At 50.0% G+C, this 19,092-nt stretch overlaps 1 protein-coding gene across 2 annotated transcripts in view; it reads right to left on the bottom strand.

Moving 5' to 3' along the window:
* Positions 1–16,634, bottom strand: part of ONECUT1 (one cut homeobox 1) — a 37,432-nt gene extending 20,798 nt beyond the window's left edge. Inside the window, exons 1-2 of one of the 2 annotated variants that reach the window (XM_008587649.1) lie at positions 16,481–16,634; positions 15,098–16,178 (exon numbers count right to left, since the gene is read on the bottom strand). In XM_008587649.1, coding sequence (XP_008585871.1) covers positions 15,098–16,178; positions 16,481–16,504 — 1,105 coding nt within the window. In that variant the 5' untranslated portion in view covers positions 16,505–16,634. Of the gene's footprint in view, positions 1–15,097; positions 16,203–16,480 lie in introns of those variants that run through there. The other variant, XM_008587648.1, reaches the window with a different exon arrangement.
* Between the last annotated feature and the right edge of the window lie 2,458 nt (positions 16,635–19,092).

Genomic DNA, 19,092 nt, shown 5'->3' with positions numbered 1-19,092 from the left:
ACGGGCGCGACACTGAGGGTTGCGATCCGTTGCCAGACACGAAAAAAGACAAAAAAAAAGAAAATCATTTTGAAAGCATCGTGGTAAAGATTAGGTCAGGAGAGAATCAACAGATGCTGACTCAGTGGGGAATTGTGATGAGGAGTAGGATATTTGCATGGGCCTATAGTGTCTCCCCACAGATTGCTTATTAGTTGTAAGGGAGAAAAACAGCAACCACCACCGAGCGATTATACAGTGGAGAAATTATAAAACACCTTGACTGGTGATCATAATGAACTCACCAGTTAAGTGAGGAACAGATTGACCTTTTGGGCCTCCAGATGTGATCCCGAGGTGGACACACTTCGCCCATGCAGCTTTCTGGGTAAGAAAGCATCATCTCAATCTAACCACGAGGAAACATCAGGTTAGCACAGTGAGAACTGTCTTATTAAGAAAGAGGGATGAGGGACTGTACTCTTCAAACATGTCAGTGTTGTAAATGAGAAAGATTTTGGAAATGTTTCATGTTAAAAGAAGCAAAAGAGAAATGACAAGTAAACCTGAGACTATATCCTGTACTGGGGAACACGTGCTGTGAAAGACACTGCTGGGCCAACAGAGAAAACTGAACTGTGGCTATAGAAGAGAATATCCCTATTCCTAGGAAAGACACTCTTAAGTACTTAAGGTCAAGGGGCAATGATGTATGAAAGTTATGCTCAAATGGTTCAGTGAAAAAATTCTGAGCATGAGAGAAAGAGAGCATGTGCAAATGATAAAGCAAACGGGGTAAAATATTAACAATTGGTCAATGTTAACAATCAGGTAACGTGTACACCAATGTTCTTTGTACTGTTTTTGCAACTTTTTATAAATTTGAAATAATTTCCAAATAAAAATTTAAAGAATCATATGTTTGAATAACATTTAATGACGTTGAAATATGTTCAGCTGTAAATTCTGTATGAGCTCAATTTTGTGTAAAATAAAAATTTAAAATGTGCTTTTTATGTGTACAGTCTTTTTCTTTTTTTCTTTTTGGTGGCTGGCCAGCACAGCCAGCAAACTGTACTGTACAAACAAGGTCATACCCTGGACCTTGGTGTTATCAGCCTATATGTGTACTTTTTAAAAACTAGAAGTAGGCATTATCTCTGGGTTATGGAATTATGGGTGATTTGATTCTGTTTTACTGTTTATAAAGTTTCATATTTTCTACATTGAGCATATATTTGCTTAATAATGAGAGAAAAATTATTTTTGAAAGAGGAAAACAAATGTTCAGTAAAGTTTCATGTTTGAAAGGTCTTCAAAAAGTTCATGCAGGGGACAAAACTATGCTATCTACCCTAAGTGAAACTTTGTGGAGGATATGCATGCATTGAAACGACACACTGTACCCCACAAAAAAGAAATATAAATAACATTGCACTTAAAAATAAAGAATGCATGCAAAGATTTGCGTTATCTTTTAATTCTACTTTTCCACAAATTACCCTTGTATAGTGTCATGACTGTTGTGTTATTCATGAATAATAGCAAAACCAAAACAAAACAAGAAAAAAAGCCTGACAATGGTTGAAATGTTCAATGATAGGAAAAGTTGTTAGAAAGATTATGTAAATTATGACACCTCTAAAATATTATAAAATCATAAAAATGTGTTTACACAACCGATTGTGAATGAATCTAAGTACCCCCAAATAGGGGATTGGTTAGATAAATTATAGCACAGCTGTAAAATAGGAGATTTGTAGAATGTTTTCTGACATAGAGTGCTCTGGGAACAAAGAGGTAGCTTTTGCTTCTTCCTCTGCAGTCTTGCAAATTGTAAACATCCTATCTATATACATCTATTGAATGAATGAATGCTACTCATGATGTATTTCAGAGGAGGCAGAGATGGTGAAATTACCAGGGATTTTTATTGTTTCTATTATTCTTTTATGTATTTTCAAATACTCCACCACAAATTTAATAACATGAGATATTTAATTTAAAAAGTTAAAAAATAATATGTATGTATCTCATTGGAAAAAGATTTGAAGGATATCTACCCATCCACAAAAAGTGTTATATGGTTGGGGGGTGCTACGTATGATTCGTGTATTCTTTTTTATGGTTAGTTTTTTATATCATACTTTTAAATCAAGAAAATAATTTTTCTGGGCCGGCCCGGTGGCGCACTGCTACAGTGCGCCGCTTGGGGGCGCGGCGGTGCTCCTGCTGAGGGTTCGGATCCCACATACAGACCGGTTCCCGCTCACTGGCTGAGCGAGGTGTGGGCGCAACACCGAGGGTTGCGATCCGTTGCCGGTCACGAAAAAAGACAAAAAAAGGAAAAAAAAAAAAAAAAAAGAAAAGAAAATAATTTTTCTTAAAGCATTGGAATTAAAAAATAAATTATAAAAATAAGATATAAGGTGCTTGAACATGGTGAGTATATAGGAAATGGCAAAAAATTATCTACTAAGGCCACGTCATGACAAAAGCAGGATCTAAAATTACTGGGCCGGCCCGTGGCTCACTTGAGAACCCACCTATCTTAAGAACATCTTTGAGAGGACTGTCCTGAAATATCCCGTCTTTGTATTCATATCAACATAGCTGCTCTGTGGTTAAAGGAATTTGCAAGCACCCAGCTTCCTGAGCCAGAGCCACAGGAGTCAGTTCCTCTTACATTTGCACTCTTCACGATGTCTGCTGTATTTTACTTTAGAAATAACTCTCAAATTTTGCCCACCCATTTTCTGCACCTGTGCTGACAATGACATATAATCAGACCCTCAAAATCTATGACCACCCTTCCTGGCTTCTAGCCAGTCCCCTGCTACTTCTCACCCATTGTCTCCCACTCCAGCATGCTCTCAAAAGTGCAGATCTGACCATCTCCCCTCCACGACAGGTCACAACTTCCTTTAGTTCCTGTTGTCATAGGCCCAAGTCCCTTGGCCTGCACAGACACACAAGGTCCTTTGTCATCTCTTTTCAGTCTTCTTCCCAGTTTCCTTTCCTGCTCCCACAGAACTTTATTCCTGGATCTTCACATTCATCAGAGACATTGCCAGCATTTATTCACCCACACGCTTCCTCCCTATGAGCTCCTCCAGGATATGACACATTGCTCCCCAGTAATCAGCCCCTTGCCTGGCACGTAGGAGGCACCTGGTTAGTGTCTCGGCAAATAAGGGAAAATGGAACTTTTGAATGACGTAATATGGCTCGCAGTGGTGCTTCTTAGACTTGAAGAGACACAGGAATCTCCTGGGAATCTTAAAATGTTAAAATGCAGAATCAGATCCAGTAGGTCTGTGGTGGAACCTGAAGGTCTGCATTTTTTACAAGTTCCTAGTTGAGGTCAATGCTGCTGGTTGGGAAGCCATGCTTTGAGGAGTAAGGACCTATAGAACAGTAATAATTTTTTAGATGGAGGAGCATGTGGAATCAATTATTCCTGCAGGTATCTTGAAAAAAAAAATTTTTTTTTAAAGATGACCGGTAAGGGGATCTTAGTGATCTTGAATTTTTGAGTGTACTTTTCATTTCAAAAAGTTAAAAAAAAAGTCAAAGATTTTATACACACACACACACACACACACACACACAAACATGGATACTAAGCCATAGTATCCATTATGGATTATTTCAGAAATAAGGCTAAGATAAATAAGGGGCAAAAATAAGTCATTCGCTCTTAAATTCTCCGTATCAATATTCTAATTCTCTACTTGGAGTTATATTAGAATCACCTGGGAAGCTTTTTAAACAACACATATTCTCCCCCCACCAATCTAATTTGTTCCCCTAGAGGAATATGAACCCCTTTGCCCACCACTCTCCTCCATTGAAAACAGCTTTGAAGAATGCTTTCGTTATTGATGGGAATGTATCGTGTCCCTCAGCTGTGCTGGGAAAGAAACAAACTTCCAGCTTCATAGTAATTATATATCTATATATCTCTATATATAGCTATAGATATTTAGATACATATAATAATTCAAGAATTCTGCAAAGGGATTTTAGCCAGGGCCTCTACACATGCTGTTGTTCCTTCTGCCTGGAAACCTCTTCCTCCATTTCCGATCCAAGTCGCACTCATCCTCCAGAACTTCAAAACTGTCCCTTCATTATACCCCAAAATTCTTTTTGGAACACACACAGACACACACACACACACACACACACAGAACTATGTGAACAGCTAATTGTCTCTCTTGCCCGCTAGACTACACTGTGAGTTCCAAAGGACAAGTCTATTGTATACTCCATCCCCAGTCCTGAGCACAGAATCTACTATAGCAGGTGCTCAAATGAATGAAGAAATTAACTTCTCTTTCCATATATAATGAAATTTCCTCTTTCACTGCTTATACCCTGTCCATAATTGGCCAAACGTAATTCCTAAGAGAGGTAATATTTAGTACAAGGCTATGACTTGCTTGGATGACAATACAAAATATCTTGGGGTTTGTTTGGTCCAAATTGTTTGGGTTGAGGAACCAGACAAAAATGATCTCTTCCTCTGCAATGTTAAAATTAAATAATATTTACTGCTTATGAAACAACATGTATCATATATGTAAGATATGAAGCACAGCCACAAAATGGACACCTATGAACCTACCACCCAGCAAAAGAAATAGAACTTTAAGGGCTGGCCCGTGGCTCACCTGGGAGAGTGTGGTGCTGATAACACCAAGGCCAAGGGTTCGGATCCCTGTATAGGGATGGCCAGTTAGCTCACCTGGGAGAGCTGGTGCTGACAACACCAAGTCAAGGGTTAAGATCCCCTTACTGGTCATCTTTAAAAAAAAAAAGAACTTTGCTGCCTTCTGAAGCTACCAGGGTGTCTCTCCTTTCATTTCCCTCCCTTCCCTTACCAGAGGTAACCACTCTCCTGAATTTGAATTTGTTTATTTAAAAATAGTTTTACCACATATTTATGCATCTCTAAACAATAAGTTGTTTAGCATTGTTTGCTTTTGAACTTTGTAAAAATTGTATTGTTCTGGTGCTGCTCTTTTTTTTAAATTCAACATTGTTCCTAAGACTCATCTATGTTGTTGTGTGTAGCCCTGGTTCATTCATTTTCATCATATTATATATTGTATTATATGAACACATCACAATTTATTTATGCATTCCTTGGCAGTGGATGTTTGGGCTATTTCCAGTTTTTTGCTCTTAGAAACAATGCTGCTACAAACAATTTTTTCATGTGTCTGGAAGCACTTGTGAGTTTATCTAGAATATATACCAAAGACTAGAACTGCTAGACACGTGTAGGTCCCGGGCTATAAGATGATGCCAAGTTATTTTTTGTAGCAAAGGTGCCGACTTACATTCCTGCCAGCAGTGCATAAGAGTTCCTGGTGATCCATATCCTTGCCAACATCTTGTATTACTAGGACACATGCAATGGAATCTCAAACTGCAGCACTTTTGTGCCAGAAGGCAGTACTCTTGAATGGATGGGCTGTTTCCTCCTGACCACCTAATAGGAGAGCCTGGTCTGAAACTCTGCCCAAGAGACTGGCCCCCTGGGCCTTACACCTTATGGAATCCTGATGTTGGGGATAGAAATCAAATTGAGATAGGACACTAGGGTTCCAACTGGGCTTTGCCGTTGACAATACAGTCATCATAGAAGGCAATCAATCATAGAATGTGGGACCTGGAAGGGATCCTAAAGCCAAATCCCTCATTCTACATTTAAGGAGACTGAGGCCAAGAAAGGTTAAATTACTTGACAAAGTCTAAGAGCTAATTACAGCCAGAACCTTTCTCTGGGCACTTGTTTCTTAATCCAGAGGCCCCCCCCCCAAAGTAATTTAATGGCATAACGTGATCCATAAAATTAATAATGACTCTGCAAATATTCAAATAATTGACTGATTTATTTTTATAAGGTAGTTGTTTGACCTATGTGACCAATAAATTTGATAACTTTAGCTTCTTTGCTTATGAAGTAAACAGAGGTAATATTATTTGATGAGATAAATAGGGGAAAGATACAGCCTTCACAATTATGGTTTTAACATGCAAATGTAACTACTAAAATACACTGGTCTCCTAGGAAAAATAGTCCCTAATTATCTGACTGATTATTTTTGTCCTTGGATCGTCCCCCCCCCGCCCCGCCCAATGCTAGGTACCTTTTAATAGGCCATTTTTGTGAGGAAGGCAAACTTCAATTTCATTAAGTTTAAATTCTTCCTCCCCTAATGAGTACTCATAATAAAGCTATCCAAATAGTCTGGAAAGTGTAGAAATTATGGCAAAATAACCTTAGAGGATTGTTGGTTTATAATCTAAGATGGCTTTACATATGAATGTGGGAAAACACTGAAAAGAGACAGTGTTTTGCAGCAGAGATACTGAGTGCTCTTCAGAGTGTGCACAATAATCAAATGTGGCATAATCCTGTGCAAAGGAATCTGTCTCCATCCGTCAAAGGCAGTAAAAGTGGAACTGGGCAGGACAGAAGGGTTGCTCAACAGTAGGAAGGGTGTTTGTATGGAAAGCAGCTTCCGAAGCTTGTAGTGGAAACTTGCATTCTGGAGCTGTTTGCTTCAGAAATTCTAGCCTTCCCCACCCCTGCCCATCTGCCTTGCTCTCTACCCCAATAATGCATTCACCATTAAAAAATATCTTTTGGTTTAACAACGTCTGCAGTCTGATAATAAAAGCTTTCTGTGAGGCATCCCTCTTTTAACATCAGGATAAAACTCGGGAGCCGATTGCTTTGGGGTGGGGGCTTGAGGGAAAGAACACGAGGTAATGCTGCCCAGGAATGCTGACCAGACGGTCCTGAGGTACTTCTGTTTCAAGTTTTCCTTCCAGCAGTCATTTTAATCAGCTCTTCCCCTATTTAATGAGCTTGTAGCGCCGTTACATAATCACCCAGCTCACTGGATTAATGATGAAAAGAGGAACTGATTTTTCCAGTTGCATCATTTGAAGTAAATGTTAACTTTCTTTCTGAGTCCTTAGTTAACAGCATTAGTGTGACAAATATGTCTTTGTCTGGCATAAGTAATTAGAATTTAATCACTTTAACTGCATCTTAATTACCCCAAATGAATTAAAAGGACATTTAATAGCAAAGATTAAATTGCCTTAATGAACGATTTTTGTGACTCCATCAATACTTGAATCGCGTTAGCCACTCCTCTCACGCACGCCAGTCGCGGAACCTGCAGTGAGTACGGCGGTCACTAGGTGGCGAGCGTCGCTCGTTTGTTTATTTAATTTTCCCCATTGATCTGTTTTAGAACACGACAGGAAAGAAAGCGAAAAGCTCATTGTTTATTGTGTTCCTCTAATAACCTCTCTTTGGGACTATGAGATCATCACCAGATGTGAAAACGAAAGCAGTGATTTCAGAAACTGTCGCTTCTTATGGCATATGCAAAGGAAGATGAGAAATACATGGGCGACTGGAAACATGCAGGGTTTGAAGGAAATTGTAAGTTGCCCTTTGGACAACTGCTAACATATATACAGAGTTTTAGTCAATTGTTATTTTTTAGTGCAGAGTGCTAACATATGAGTAACATGCAAGCTTTGGAAACACAAGGCAGGCACTGATGTGGAGCCAAGAAATGTAATTGCTGCCCAAGTACAGATCAGAACACCAATGCCTGAAAGTATGGGAGGATCTGGGCCCTTGGGCCCTCCTCCAGGCATGGGTCCCAGTGGACCAGCTCTGCCCACAGAGCACATCTAATGAGATGGGTCTTGCCCATCAGTAATTGTTTAAGTGAAGAAATGGATAGAGAGACTGGGGTTCCATGTTTAGCTCTGTTACTACCTTGCATTCCATCTGGCTGCTGCTTCAAAAGAGAGCAATAAAAAAATCTCCCTTATAAGTCTTGAGTTCAAAAGAAATGTTTCCATAAGTAACTCTGAGAGTCCCAGAGGGAAGACACACTCTCTCTAATTTCAAGAACTTTATTATGCAGAAACTTTCTAAATAGGGTATTTACGACAGTGAATCAGACCTCTCCACATTCTGAGTCTACCGATCTGGTGGACTTGAACTGGCAACAGAAGCATGGGATGGAGGGTAAGAGGGTTCTTGTCTTTGAATTGGGAAAGCTGAGTTCAGGGCATCAGTGTTTTCCAGCTGAGATACCACAGGCAAATTATTTAACTTCACTGAAGAGGGCAACAGGGAAAATAATGGTAATTACTATAGACTAGTGGCTCCCAAACTTTGCTGCACATTAAAATCACCAGGGAGCTCTTAAAAATCCCAATGCTTGTGTCATGTCCTGTACCACTTACATCATACTATCTGGGTTTGCAGCCAGGCATCAGTTCTTTAAAAAGGTCTCTAAGTGATTCCTAGGCGTAGCAAGATTTGAGAGCCACTGGCATAGATGGTGAGTATTAAATGAGAACTATTATGTGCCTGCTACACTACCTGACAAATACTTAGAATGTGCACAACAGACTGAAGCTCCTGCCTTACCAGTTGCCATGACAAATCTGATGGGTTGTACTTTAGGGCCTAGTTCTGTTCAGCTGTTGTTTTATTACATTGTCTCCTCTAAAGGAGAAGATTTCTATAAGCTAATTTCTTCCAATTTTATGATAATGTAACATACTTTGGGAGGGACATATTAGATGATTCTATAGCAAGACGCTGTGATAAATAATTTGTATATTTATATCAGAATAATCAGATGTCTTGTGATTGGTCTAGTCACCTAACCCAATCCTATCGTCTCATGAAATTAGTCTTTATTAGTATTAACATACTTGTATTAAAATAAAAACCGGTACGAACCTATTGATAGAAGATAGGAATTTGTGATTGTGCACTAAATTCACTCACATTAGAAAAGTTGTCTTCTTTTTACTGAACTCTATAAGACTGACATTTTTCATTTGGAAATAATGTGGCTTTCTTCTCCCAAAAGTGCTTATTCATCTTATTTAAATGAAGACATAATGGAAATAATACTTAATGAAGATTTATTGAATTTTTTCTCTAGAATTATAAGAAATGTATCTTCTAACAACCATGACTTCAATAAGACCCTCCTTCTGTGGCTACCCTAGGTTGGGGGCCATTCGATTTTACCAAGAGTGTAGAAATCCTTCTGTTTAAATGGGAACTGAAATAAAACCAGTCATTTCTCATTCAACCCATCAATGTTGGCTGACTTAAAATATTAAGGCAGTGTTTAAACATTCCAATACATGGAGTTTACAAAGAGCACTGAGCACTTTCACTTGAAGGACAAGCCCCTTACCACGGCAACTGAGAATGAGATTCCTGAGAGCCTTCTTTTTATTACCCATCTTCATTAGACTTGAGGATTTTTTCTTACAAGAAAATCTGGAATGAATTTTGCCAATATGCTCTGTAAGAACTATTTCTTCTGAGAACTTTGCGTAGCAGTGTCTGTTTGATTAGCTGAATTTGCCATGAATGTGGAAATGATGACATCAAAACAGCTCGTGTAACAGCCTCCTTAAAGACCTGGTAGATTAGAGATGACTATAGATTTTCCCCAGCACGGATCAAAGGGACTGAATTGAACGTTTTAGCTTAATGATCCAACCCATGTCACACCCACAGGGACGCGAATTCCGATTTTATAAGCAGGTGTGCACGTGCCCTCAGACGCACACACAAAGCTGTCGTGGAGGGACGAAAAAATCAACCACCTGATCGAGGCAGATAGGTTTGATCTTTTCCATTACACCATTGTGCCGGTGTACATTCCTGGCGGGGCCTCGCGCTTTCTTAAATTTCGGAGTATTAGCTGTTAATTTTCATTTTCTCACTACGACTTTTCAAAGGCACCCTAGCCGCCTTCCAGGAGCGAAGAGAAACTGGACAAAGCGACAAGACGACAAGACGGCGGGGCACTGTCCAGGGTCCTGACGCTGCGCCGGAGCTCCAGGCTAGTCGCCTCTGAACGCCCTTTCACCCAACCCACACGAGGGGAAACAAAGACTCCCAAGCTCAAAGGCCTCAGGGCTGCCTCCTGACTCGGGTCAGTTTGCCGCAAGAGGAAACAGCAAAACAAAGGAACCGCTAATCGGCCCGGTACTGTATCCCTCAGCCCCAACCTCCGACTTCAGAACGCCAGGGTCACCTTCTCTACTCTGACTCTGCTTTTCTCGAATCAAAACATGCAGCGAAACATAATTCGGATAAAAAAATCCAAGCACGCATCTTGTTTGGGGAGGTTAGAGTTGGAGTGTACTTTGAGGGGATGACAATTTTGTGTCCATCAGTGGGGTAACCTTCAGGCATCGATGGAAACCTCGATAGATCCACCAGATATCCTTCTTGTCCTCCTCCACACCCTCTTCCTATCAAAACAGTGATCGTTTTGAAAATCACTAGAGAAACAAAGACGCAGCCAGCAGCCCTTTCCTCTCGCACTGGGCCGAACCGCAGACGCCGGCTCGGCGCTTGGCCCCGGCGGCCCGCAGGGGGCGCGCGCACCCCCCGCAGCACGGCCGGGAGGGCGACCCCGAGAAGGGCAGCCCAAACGCAGGGAAGCAGCGAGCGCGGGAGTCCAGCTCCTCTCCGCGCGCAGAGGGCTCGAAGCCCGAAGATAAAAGAAGGACGCACCCCGCGCTTTGGGTCGCTTTGCTGCTACAACACAACTGTGCTACTGTTAGCACCGTCCGTCACAAGTGCCAGTTGCAAGCGGTGACAGCCGGGCCGCGTTTCTAGGAAACGCCGTGCCTTGGGCAGGGAGAGGAGCTCCGGCCACCGGGACCGCTACCAAGGCTCTCGGGGTTGCACCCGCTCGCGGGATAGCCAGACACCTTCCGCCTAGGACGCGGGGTTTGTCTCTGGAGGAGGTCCTCGCTAGGCTGACACCAAGGTCGCCATACGATAGCCATCAGGCCTCCTCAAGCCCCAGAAGCAGGTTCCCCCCACCCCAGTCTTCACCACATGGTCACTTCTTAGCCCCACGCGCACCCCACCTCTCCTCACTGGGGTTGGTGCTCCCTAGTGGGGACTGCACAGAGGAAACTATCGTCCCACACCATTGAGGAGATAGACACAGGCTGTGAGAAAGGCGCCGTGCAGTGTCTTCTGGTGACTGTCCCCAAGGGGGAGACCTTTTGGTGTCGCAGTCGGCTGGTGTGTGTATGAGGGCTCCCCCGTCAGTCCCCGCGTGCACCGCCACCATTCGGTTCGGTCGAGCTCTGGGACTCCTCGGCCTCCTTCTGACAACGGGCCATCCCCGGCCACGCTGGGAGGAGGCGCTCCCCGTGGGCCACCCCCTCGCCCCTGGGCTCCGAAGCCGACACGGTCGGTCGCGCCCCAACGGCCCTTTGTCTTCGCGGCAGCCGGCTGGGAGCAGCTGTGCGGCCGGAGACTGGCCGCGCGGAGACGCGAAGCGCCGGGAAAGCGACGCTCTCGGCGCCTTCTCCTTCCGCTCTTGGGCCCAGGGACCCTTCCAGCCCCCGCACCCTACGCGCCAGTCCTGGCTTCTCTCTCGGCCCGGGGGTCTTCGAGGATTGAAGAAATGCGGTTCCTAGTGCCCGACATCGCACTCCTGCCTGGCTCCCGCCGCCCAGGGAAGCGAGGGGACAGTTGAAATGTCACCCGCAGGGATAAATATTAACAAAAAGCAAATGGACTTGTGCGGGGGCCAGTGATCAATCAACCAGGCCCAAGGCCACTCACGGCAAACACGGCCCAGGTTGGGACGGGCGGGACTTTCTCATGGCCGCGTCCTGGACGAACCCCTCCCCCAGCTCAGGTCCTCCGCCTGGTCGTTCGGGGCAAGTTCCGGACAGGACGGGGAGAGATGGGGGCTCAGGCGGCCCGGCCGACTCCCGCGTGGTTTGGAGGTTTCCCGGCCTCCAAGTCGGGCAGGTCGGAGCGGCCCAGCACCCACCCCCGCCCGCACCTCGGGTCTGCGCGCCGCCGCCCGAGTCCGCGCCGGCTGGTTGGAGTGCGTCGGCGCTTCTTCCCGAGCTGGCAGCTCCCGCCTTGTGGCCAGAGCCTTCTGGAATCTTTAATTGGAAACTAATCTGGCGTCTTGATAGGCAAACACGTCAGAGGCGGGGCGCCCACCCACCCGCCCTCCCCCTCCGGGACGAGACGCGGCTAGAGCCGGGTCGCGCTGTGTTTTAATGGGGCAGCAGCAAGCATTACACGGAGGGAACATATATTGATTTTTTTAAAGGTAGTCAATTTGGTGAGAATTTCCTCCTGTCGCCCGTCTTCCACAAGCCGCTGTAATTTCGTGACGGGAAGGCGCCTCCCCAAACACGCCGCCACGTGCGGAGGGTTTTGACCCTCAACAACAGGCTGTGCAGAACGAGGGGGACTGAGAGGGGCATGGAGAGGCCACCTTCCCACTGCTGAGAAAAGGAACCGAGGTCGGTGGGCCCGGCCTCGTCTGGGAATCTGGACGAGATAGGGGGAGGGCCTTGGAGTGCCACAGCGAGGGAAGCTGCAAAGGACACACCTTAGCATATAGGAGCTGACTGTGGGGCAGGCACTTACGTCAGCAGCTGCAGCCCACATGCCCTGCAAACCGTTTTAAGGCTCCTGCACTCAGGGCCAGCTAGAGACCATTCGCAGGGTTCAGAAAACGACCGCATTTTGTTTGTTTTTAAATGAAGACCAACAGCTCGTTCTTCAGTGACAAATACTGGTCTTGGCTTTTGCGGCGTGAGGGGATTTCTCCGGGTTCCTTGCAGAAGGCCTTTCTGGACTGCACGGCGCGCTCAGTCCTAACCCTTGCCACCCCTTTAAGTTAAAGAAACAAAAATGAAAGCGAGGACGCTCCATCCCGGTCTCAGGACACCGAGTCTGCTCGGGGTTTGGCGCCAAATACCTGTCCTGCTGCAATCTCTGATTTTTCACTTTTTTGAGGAAAAGGCCACGTGCCTGGGGCCGAGGGCTGCACGGCTCTCCAGCGGCCGATGGGTGCCCAGATAGGTGCTCCTTCGATGATACCCTGGATCCCACGAACACCTGCCCTGTACCTGGCCGTCTCCGGTGTGCGGGTCCCAGTCCTCGGGCTCTCCCCCCTACCCCAGTAGAGTGGCGCCCCCGAGCTCAGGTCTCCACTCGTGGAGATCAGAGGGCACTTGCCCGTCTGGGTTTCCAGGACTCGCGGGTCGTCTCGTAACTGAACCTGTCAGTCTGTCCTTCCAGGGAACGACAGGAAGGAGGAGGGTAATTGAAGTCCGGAGCAAGCGCCTTCACTGAGTAGGGAGTGGGGACCGGGCTTCCCCGGAGGGGTACCCTTCTCCATTTCCACCTTCTCCCCGCAGTCCTCCGCCCCATTCGCCGGCCTCGGCGGGCACTGCCTGTGCAAGAGGTACTGAAGCCGGGCGTGAGCCTGTGAATAGGCATTACCTTGGGCACCCGCAGAGGTGCAGCAGCCCCCTTGTCCATTCCCTCTGGAACCTCAGCTGCCCGCGGGATCTCGGTCAGCCCAAGGAGGGCGATATGGTGCTGGCGTACAAGGCTAGAGTGGAAACGCGGGAGCCGGGGATTCGCGGGGGCAGCCGGTCAGCCTCTCCTCTCCCCCTCGGTCCCCCTACCCCTCCGCCTCGCCAGGCGCAGGAGCTGGCAGCAGGGGACTGCCTGAGGACTGCCTGGAGCGAACGCGGGGCTGGGCTGGAAAACCCGCCAGAGCAGAGGCTCAGCCAACGCGGCGCTCAGGACAGAAGGCCTAGAGCGCCCAGACTCGAGGAACGCTTTGGGTCTCTTCGGGGCTCGAATCGCAGGCTCACCCGCACCTGCCTCCCCCCAGCTTCTCATTGGCAGGCACGAGGTGGGGGAGGGGGCTTCGGCCTCACGCTTTGATTTTAGACTGTGAAACGGCTCAGTGCCCCCGGGCTCAGAGAGGATTGACTGTCTCTCGTTCTCCAGGGACGAATTAATGGAGAACGATCAGTTAATTAACAAAACCTCATTCCGGCTTTTACCTTTCTCTTCTCCAAGGCTCAGGCTCGGGCGCTGGGCTGAGATGGGGGTTGGGGGGCATGGACACAGGAGTCAGCCAACTTGGCGGACTCCACGGGTCTCATCAAACCCAGTCCGCCCTCGGCTGCCCTGGCTCTATCTCCCCTGGTGTCCTCCGCCCTCGAGAGTCGTCGAAATCAGCCTGAAATCCTCGGTGCGGTTCGGCCCGGGCTCAGCTGTCCCCTAGGCCTATCAGCCATCTGGGGGAGCTAGGCGCGGTGTCTGCGCAGTGCCACGGAGACCTTCTCGCTCAACTCGGAAACACCCGGGGCTTGGGGTTTGGGGCCCGGGAGACCTCTGCTTGCATACTTAGGGGTCAGTTACACAATCTCTCCTCCCAATCTTGGCGATTGAGACGAACAATCGCTAAGAGGAAATGCAAAGTTTTAAGCTAATCGGCAGCGAAGGCGGGCCCTGTGCTCGGCTGGAAGCTCCCTTATTGCTCCTCCGCTCTCACCCGGACCTTGGCACCGTCTGCCTCCCTCTCCTTTCTACAGCTGGTTCCACGCGCAGAGTGCGTGCTAACCCTTACACCGCGTCCGCGCCACACACCCATCGCCCGGCCTCTTCAGAACGATTTCCCCGCACTCTTAGAACGCACTTCCTCGGAGCCTGCTCAGCGCCAACAGAATGAGCGCAGGAGGGGGTCACTGCAGCGAGTTCAACCAAACATTGGCAGCCCTGGCACGCTCCAGCCTCAGCGCCGGGCATGTGCCAGGGGTACTGGAGGCGAGCACTAGCGCGCAGTTACGCGCACCCGTCTCCTCCCTCTTCCCAAACCCGGAGTGCTCAACCGAGAAGCGACGTACAGTGTCCCGTCAGATGCGGGGATTTCTCTCGGCCTCTGGCCGTGCGAGTTTCCACCGCTGTCCCAGAGCAAAAATGTGCCCCCGCAGTCGCCGAGGTCGTGCCGCTTAGCTCCAGGAGCCTTCCACAGCTCAAGAGCACTGAGCTCTGGAGGAGGCGGTCTGCTCACCGGAGCGGTCTGCTGGCACTTCCAGGCCAAGGGACTCCCCTCTCGGAAGGGTAGGGGAGGAGGGATGAAGTGCGCCCAGCCCTCTCTCCGTCCCTCCCTCCTTCGGTCCCTTCGGCGTCCGCGTCCCTTATCTCACCGCGCACCCAGCTCCTTGGCCCGCTCACCTGCTAGGCGGAGCGCGGACATGCGCTGGAACTCCGGCTCCTGCAGCCACTTCCACATTCTCCGGAAGGTCTCCCGGCCGGACTTGAGTTTGCTCCAGGGTTTGGGGTTGCGCAGCAGGTCCGAGAGGGTCCCCTGGGAGCGGCAGAGCACCCTCTGCGCGAAGATGGCCTGTGGGATGCTGTAGCGCTTAAGCTCGGTGGTGATACGCTGCGCCACCTCTTTGGTATTGATCTCTTCCATCTGCCCTGAATTACTTCCATTGCTGACCTGCGCGCCGGTCACCGAAGGATTGGGTTCCCGGGCCGTGCCCAGGAGCTGCCCGTGACCCTGGGCGTTCAGGTGGGCGTGGGGGTGGTGCGGAGGAAGGCCGTTGATGGGCACCATGCCGGCCGAGGTGGGCGTGAGGTGCTGCTCCCCGTGGCGGCCGAGCATGGCCGGGTGGTGGGCTTCAAAGCCGTTGGGGGTGAGCATCTTGTCGGCGGGCATGGCAGCGCCCGGGTGCGCATAGTGGGGGAGCCCTTGCTGGGAGTTGTGGATGCCGCCCAGACCGGAGCCGGAGAGGGGCGAGAGGCTCTGGCCCATGCCGGCCACGTCCTTGTGGTAGGGGGTGTAGAGATTATTCATGGAGGCCAGCCCGCGCTCGTCCCGCATGAGCGTGAAGCTGCCGCTCACGTTGCCCGCCAGACGCTGGTGGTGGTGCGGGTGGTGGTGGTGATGGTGGTGGTGGTGATGGTGGGGGAACTTGTCCGAGACTGTGGAGATTGGGGGCAGCGGCTGCAGAGGGGTTAAGGTGGTGTAGGTGGTGGGCATGCTCATACCTGGGGGAGTCTCGCAGGCCATGGTCATAGTGGGGTGCAGGGGGCCGGCCAGGCTGTGCTCAGGGGCCCGGTGGTGGTGGTGGTAATCGCCGCCCCCGCCGCCGCCGTCCAGCAGGGACGCCATGCCCATAGAGCGCGGGTGCGCGGGGGGCAGGTGGCTGCCGCGGTGCGCCACGGAGCTGCGCGCGTGGGGGCTGCCGCCCAGCAGGTCGGCAGGGGCTGGCACTGGCTCATGGCTCACCCCGTGCAGCTCGCCGATCGCCTCCATGGTCAGCTGCGCGTTCATCTTGATCCGGGCGAGCGGGCGGCGGACACAACATCGATGTGGCCGGGCAGAGGCGGCGAGGGGCACGCGGAGTCCGGTGGGGCCCGGTGGTGGTGGTGGTAACCGCCGCCCCCGCCGCCGCCGTCCAGCAGGGACGCCATGCCCATAGAGCGCGGGTGCGCGGGGGGCAGGTGGCTGCCGCGGTGCGCCACGGAGCTGCGCGCGTGGGGGCTGCCGCCCAGCAGGTCGGCAGGGGCTGGCACTGGCTCATGGCTCACCCCGTGCAGCTCGCCGATCGCCTCCATGGTCAGCTGCGCGTTCATCTTGATCCGGGCGAGCGGGCGGCGGACACAACATCGATGTGGCCGGGCAGAGGCGGCGAGGGGCACGCGGAGTCCGGTCTTCACATCGGCTGCGGGCGACTGTTGCCTTCCTTCCTTCCTCTCTCTCACTGTGGGGTTGTCTGTCTCTCTCTCTCTCTCTCTGTGTCTCGCCTTCCCTCTTGCCCCCACCTTCCCTTTGCGTCCTCGGCTTTTTTTAAATATTAATTTCCGAAAAGGATCCGCGCCGTTGGGAGAGCGCGGTGCCCCCAGTCCTCCCGCCCCCGGTCCCCTCTGCCCCCTCGGTCCCCGCGCGCCCGGCCCGTGACGTCCCGGTACAAATGAAGGAGGGGGCCCTGGGCCTTCCAAGCGGCGCCGGATGTCCCGAGAGCGGCGAGCAAGTGCGAAGGACTGGCGCAGAGCGCGACCTGGGGCCGCGGCCGCAATCCCGGGAGATTCGTGTCCCGCTCGCTTCCCTTGCTCGGGTGGGCTCTCTCCTCCCAGCCCCGGGACCCTCCTGCGGGCTGCTACCTTGGTTAGCGCGCTATGCTTGGAGAGCCATCGCCCCACTCTCTCCAGTTACTGCTTCCCGGTGCAGGTTGCCAGGGAAGCTGGGGACTGTGTCATCAACCGTTTCGCCCTGGCCATACTAAGCTTGATTTCCCGGAGGGCTGCTGGGAGTCGGTGCTTTCCCCACCCTTAAAATGCTCTGTCTATGTGCAGGGGGAGGAGGGGAAGGGCGCAAATATCCTAAAGGCCTCGGTCAGTTTGGCGACAGTTGACTGACCTTGCATTCTTCCTCCCGGATACTCCTCTACCCACCCTTCCTCATCCATGCCCTGGGAGAGAGGAGCACTCAGTGCGAAGAGTCCGATCCCGGCCATACCTCGCTGTCCCCCGCAGCCTCGGTCCTTCTCCTGCTCAGCTCATAATTACGGCCGTGTGCCTGCTTCGCCAGTGACTCGGCAGGGCGGCAGGGGGGGGGGGGGGCGAGGAGGAGGGAAGGGAGTGCTCGGGTGGGTTCCCATGTTAACTTCCGGATGCTGGTGGGGTTGCAGAGGCTTGGACCTTCCCTGCGGTTGCTGCATGGCCATCCTGGTAAAGCACCCAGAGGCCGCTGCTTGGGAGAAGTACTGACGCAGGCAGGGTGGACGCGGGCGCGCGGGTCTCCGCTTGGCCCGTAGGGACGCCCTCTTCCCGGCGTCCCCGAGAGAACCTCCAGATTTGAAAATCAATTCTGCTTCGGGAGTAATTGCGCCCTTCCCACAGTCACACTCCAATCCGGAATCGAACCTGGTCCTTGAGCTTGGTGGGGACGCGCGATGAGGCCCCCAGTTGTGGGATGTACTCCCGGCGCCACATGCCGCAGCTTTCTTTCATTTACAAAAGAAATATCCGTAACAAAAGGCAGAGCCGTGTCCGCTTAGGTGCTTTCATCCCTCGGAGAAAGGACAGATGTGCCCATTGTGCTGCCCTTGGCAGTTACGGCCGGGTCAGCGCCGAGCCTCAGCCCTGGCGAGCGGTGGTCATAATGGGGACAGCCTCTCAGAGCCTGGGTATCTGAGTCCAGATATGGAACAAAGTATGCGTGGCCTGTACTAGGCCAAACTCAGACTATAGGTTTTTTTTTTCTGGGGCACCGGGCTGGAGCACACCAGCGTGTTTCCACTGCAAATGTTCTCACACCCTCGGAGAGGTCAGGGCTGGGGTAGTGGTAATGCTGGTGGTTGGGTCCCCAAGGCAAAAGTTTTGGCTGGCCAACCCTCTATGTGTGTGTGTGCGGGGGTGGGGTGGTGGGGTGGTGGTGAGAGTCCCCATCAGCTAAGGCATGATAGGCCCATCTCTTTGCCCAGGACCCTATCACCATTAGGGCAACGTCATGATCCAGGTAGTTTAAGGTCGGTGGGTACAGTCAACCTGATGTCTTTGAAAGTGGCCATGTCCTGGGACTGGCTAATCTGGCTGGTTCCAGAGACACTCCCATCCTGTCCAAACAATGTGTATGCAAGCCCTGGAAATGGGAATCCATCTTAATGGGCTTCATGTCTACTTACACAATGAACATTCAGGAATTTAGGACCCTCAGAGAGGAAAAGGTCTTTGGAAAAAATACACTGACATAAAGAAACTCAGAAAACAAAATTACTGTATTTAAATTGACATACGTATCTATCTAGTCATACACACATATTCATGATCATAAAACATACCTTCTGTCTATGTTGGTGGGATGCTGCATCCTTGTTCTTTATTGTTTCTGTTCTCTTTTCCTACAGAATAGAGCATGTGGCTCTCATATGAAACCAAACAATGGGTTAAAGTAGCTGGCAGCCTTTGAGCTAACTGTTGTCCTCCTTCCCCCAATATTTTAATCCTGCTGAAATGATTGATTTGCCCTTATGAGAACTCTCTTCCCAAAAGGCAGTTTGTTAAAAGAAAGAAAAAAGTAAATACCACCAAGTGCACAAATCGTCCACGGTTTTCTCTTTGTGCAGCTAATTAGGGACTTGATCCTGGAAACCCTCCTTCTTGTGAGGATCCTGGCTGACCCCCTGGAGGCAACCTGAAGAGGGCTGGGATCAGGTGAGCTC

This window comes from Galeopterus variegatus, unplaced genomic scaffold (genome assembly GCF_000696425.1).
Source record: "Galeopterus variegatus unplaced genomic scaffold, G_variegatus-3.0.2 Scaffold4472, whole genome shotgun sequence".
Taxonomy (NCBI): domain Eukaryota; kingdom Metazoa; phylum Chordata; class Mammalia; order Dermoptera; family Cynocephalidae; genus Galeopterus; species Galeopterus variegatus.
This window is presented reverse-complemented; position numbering and strand designations above follow the sequence as displayed.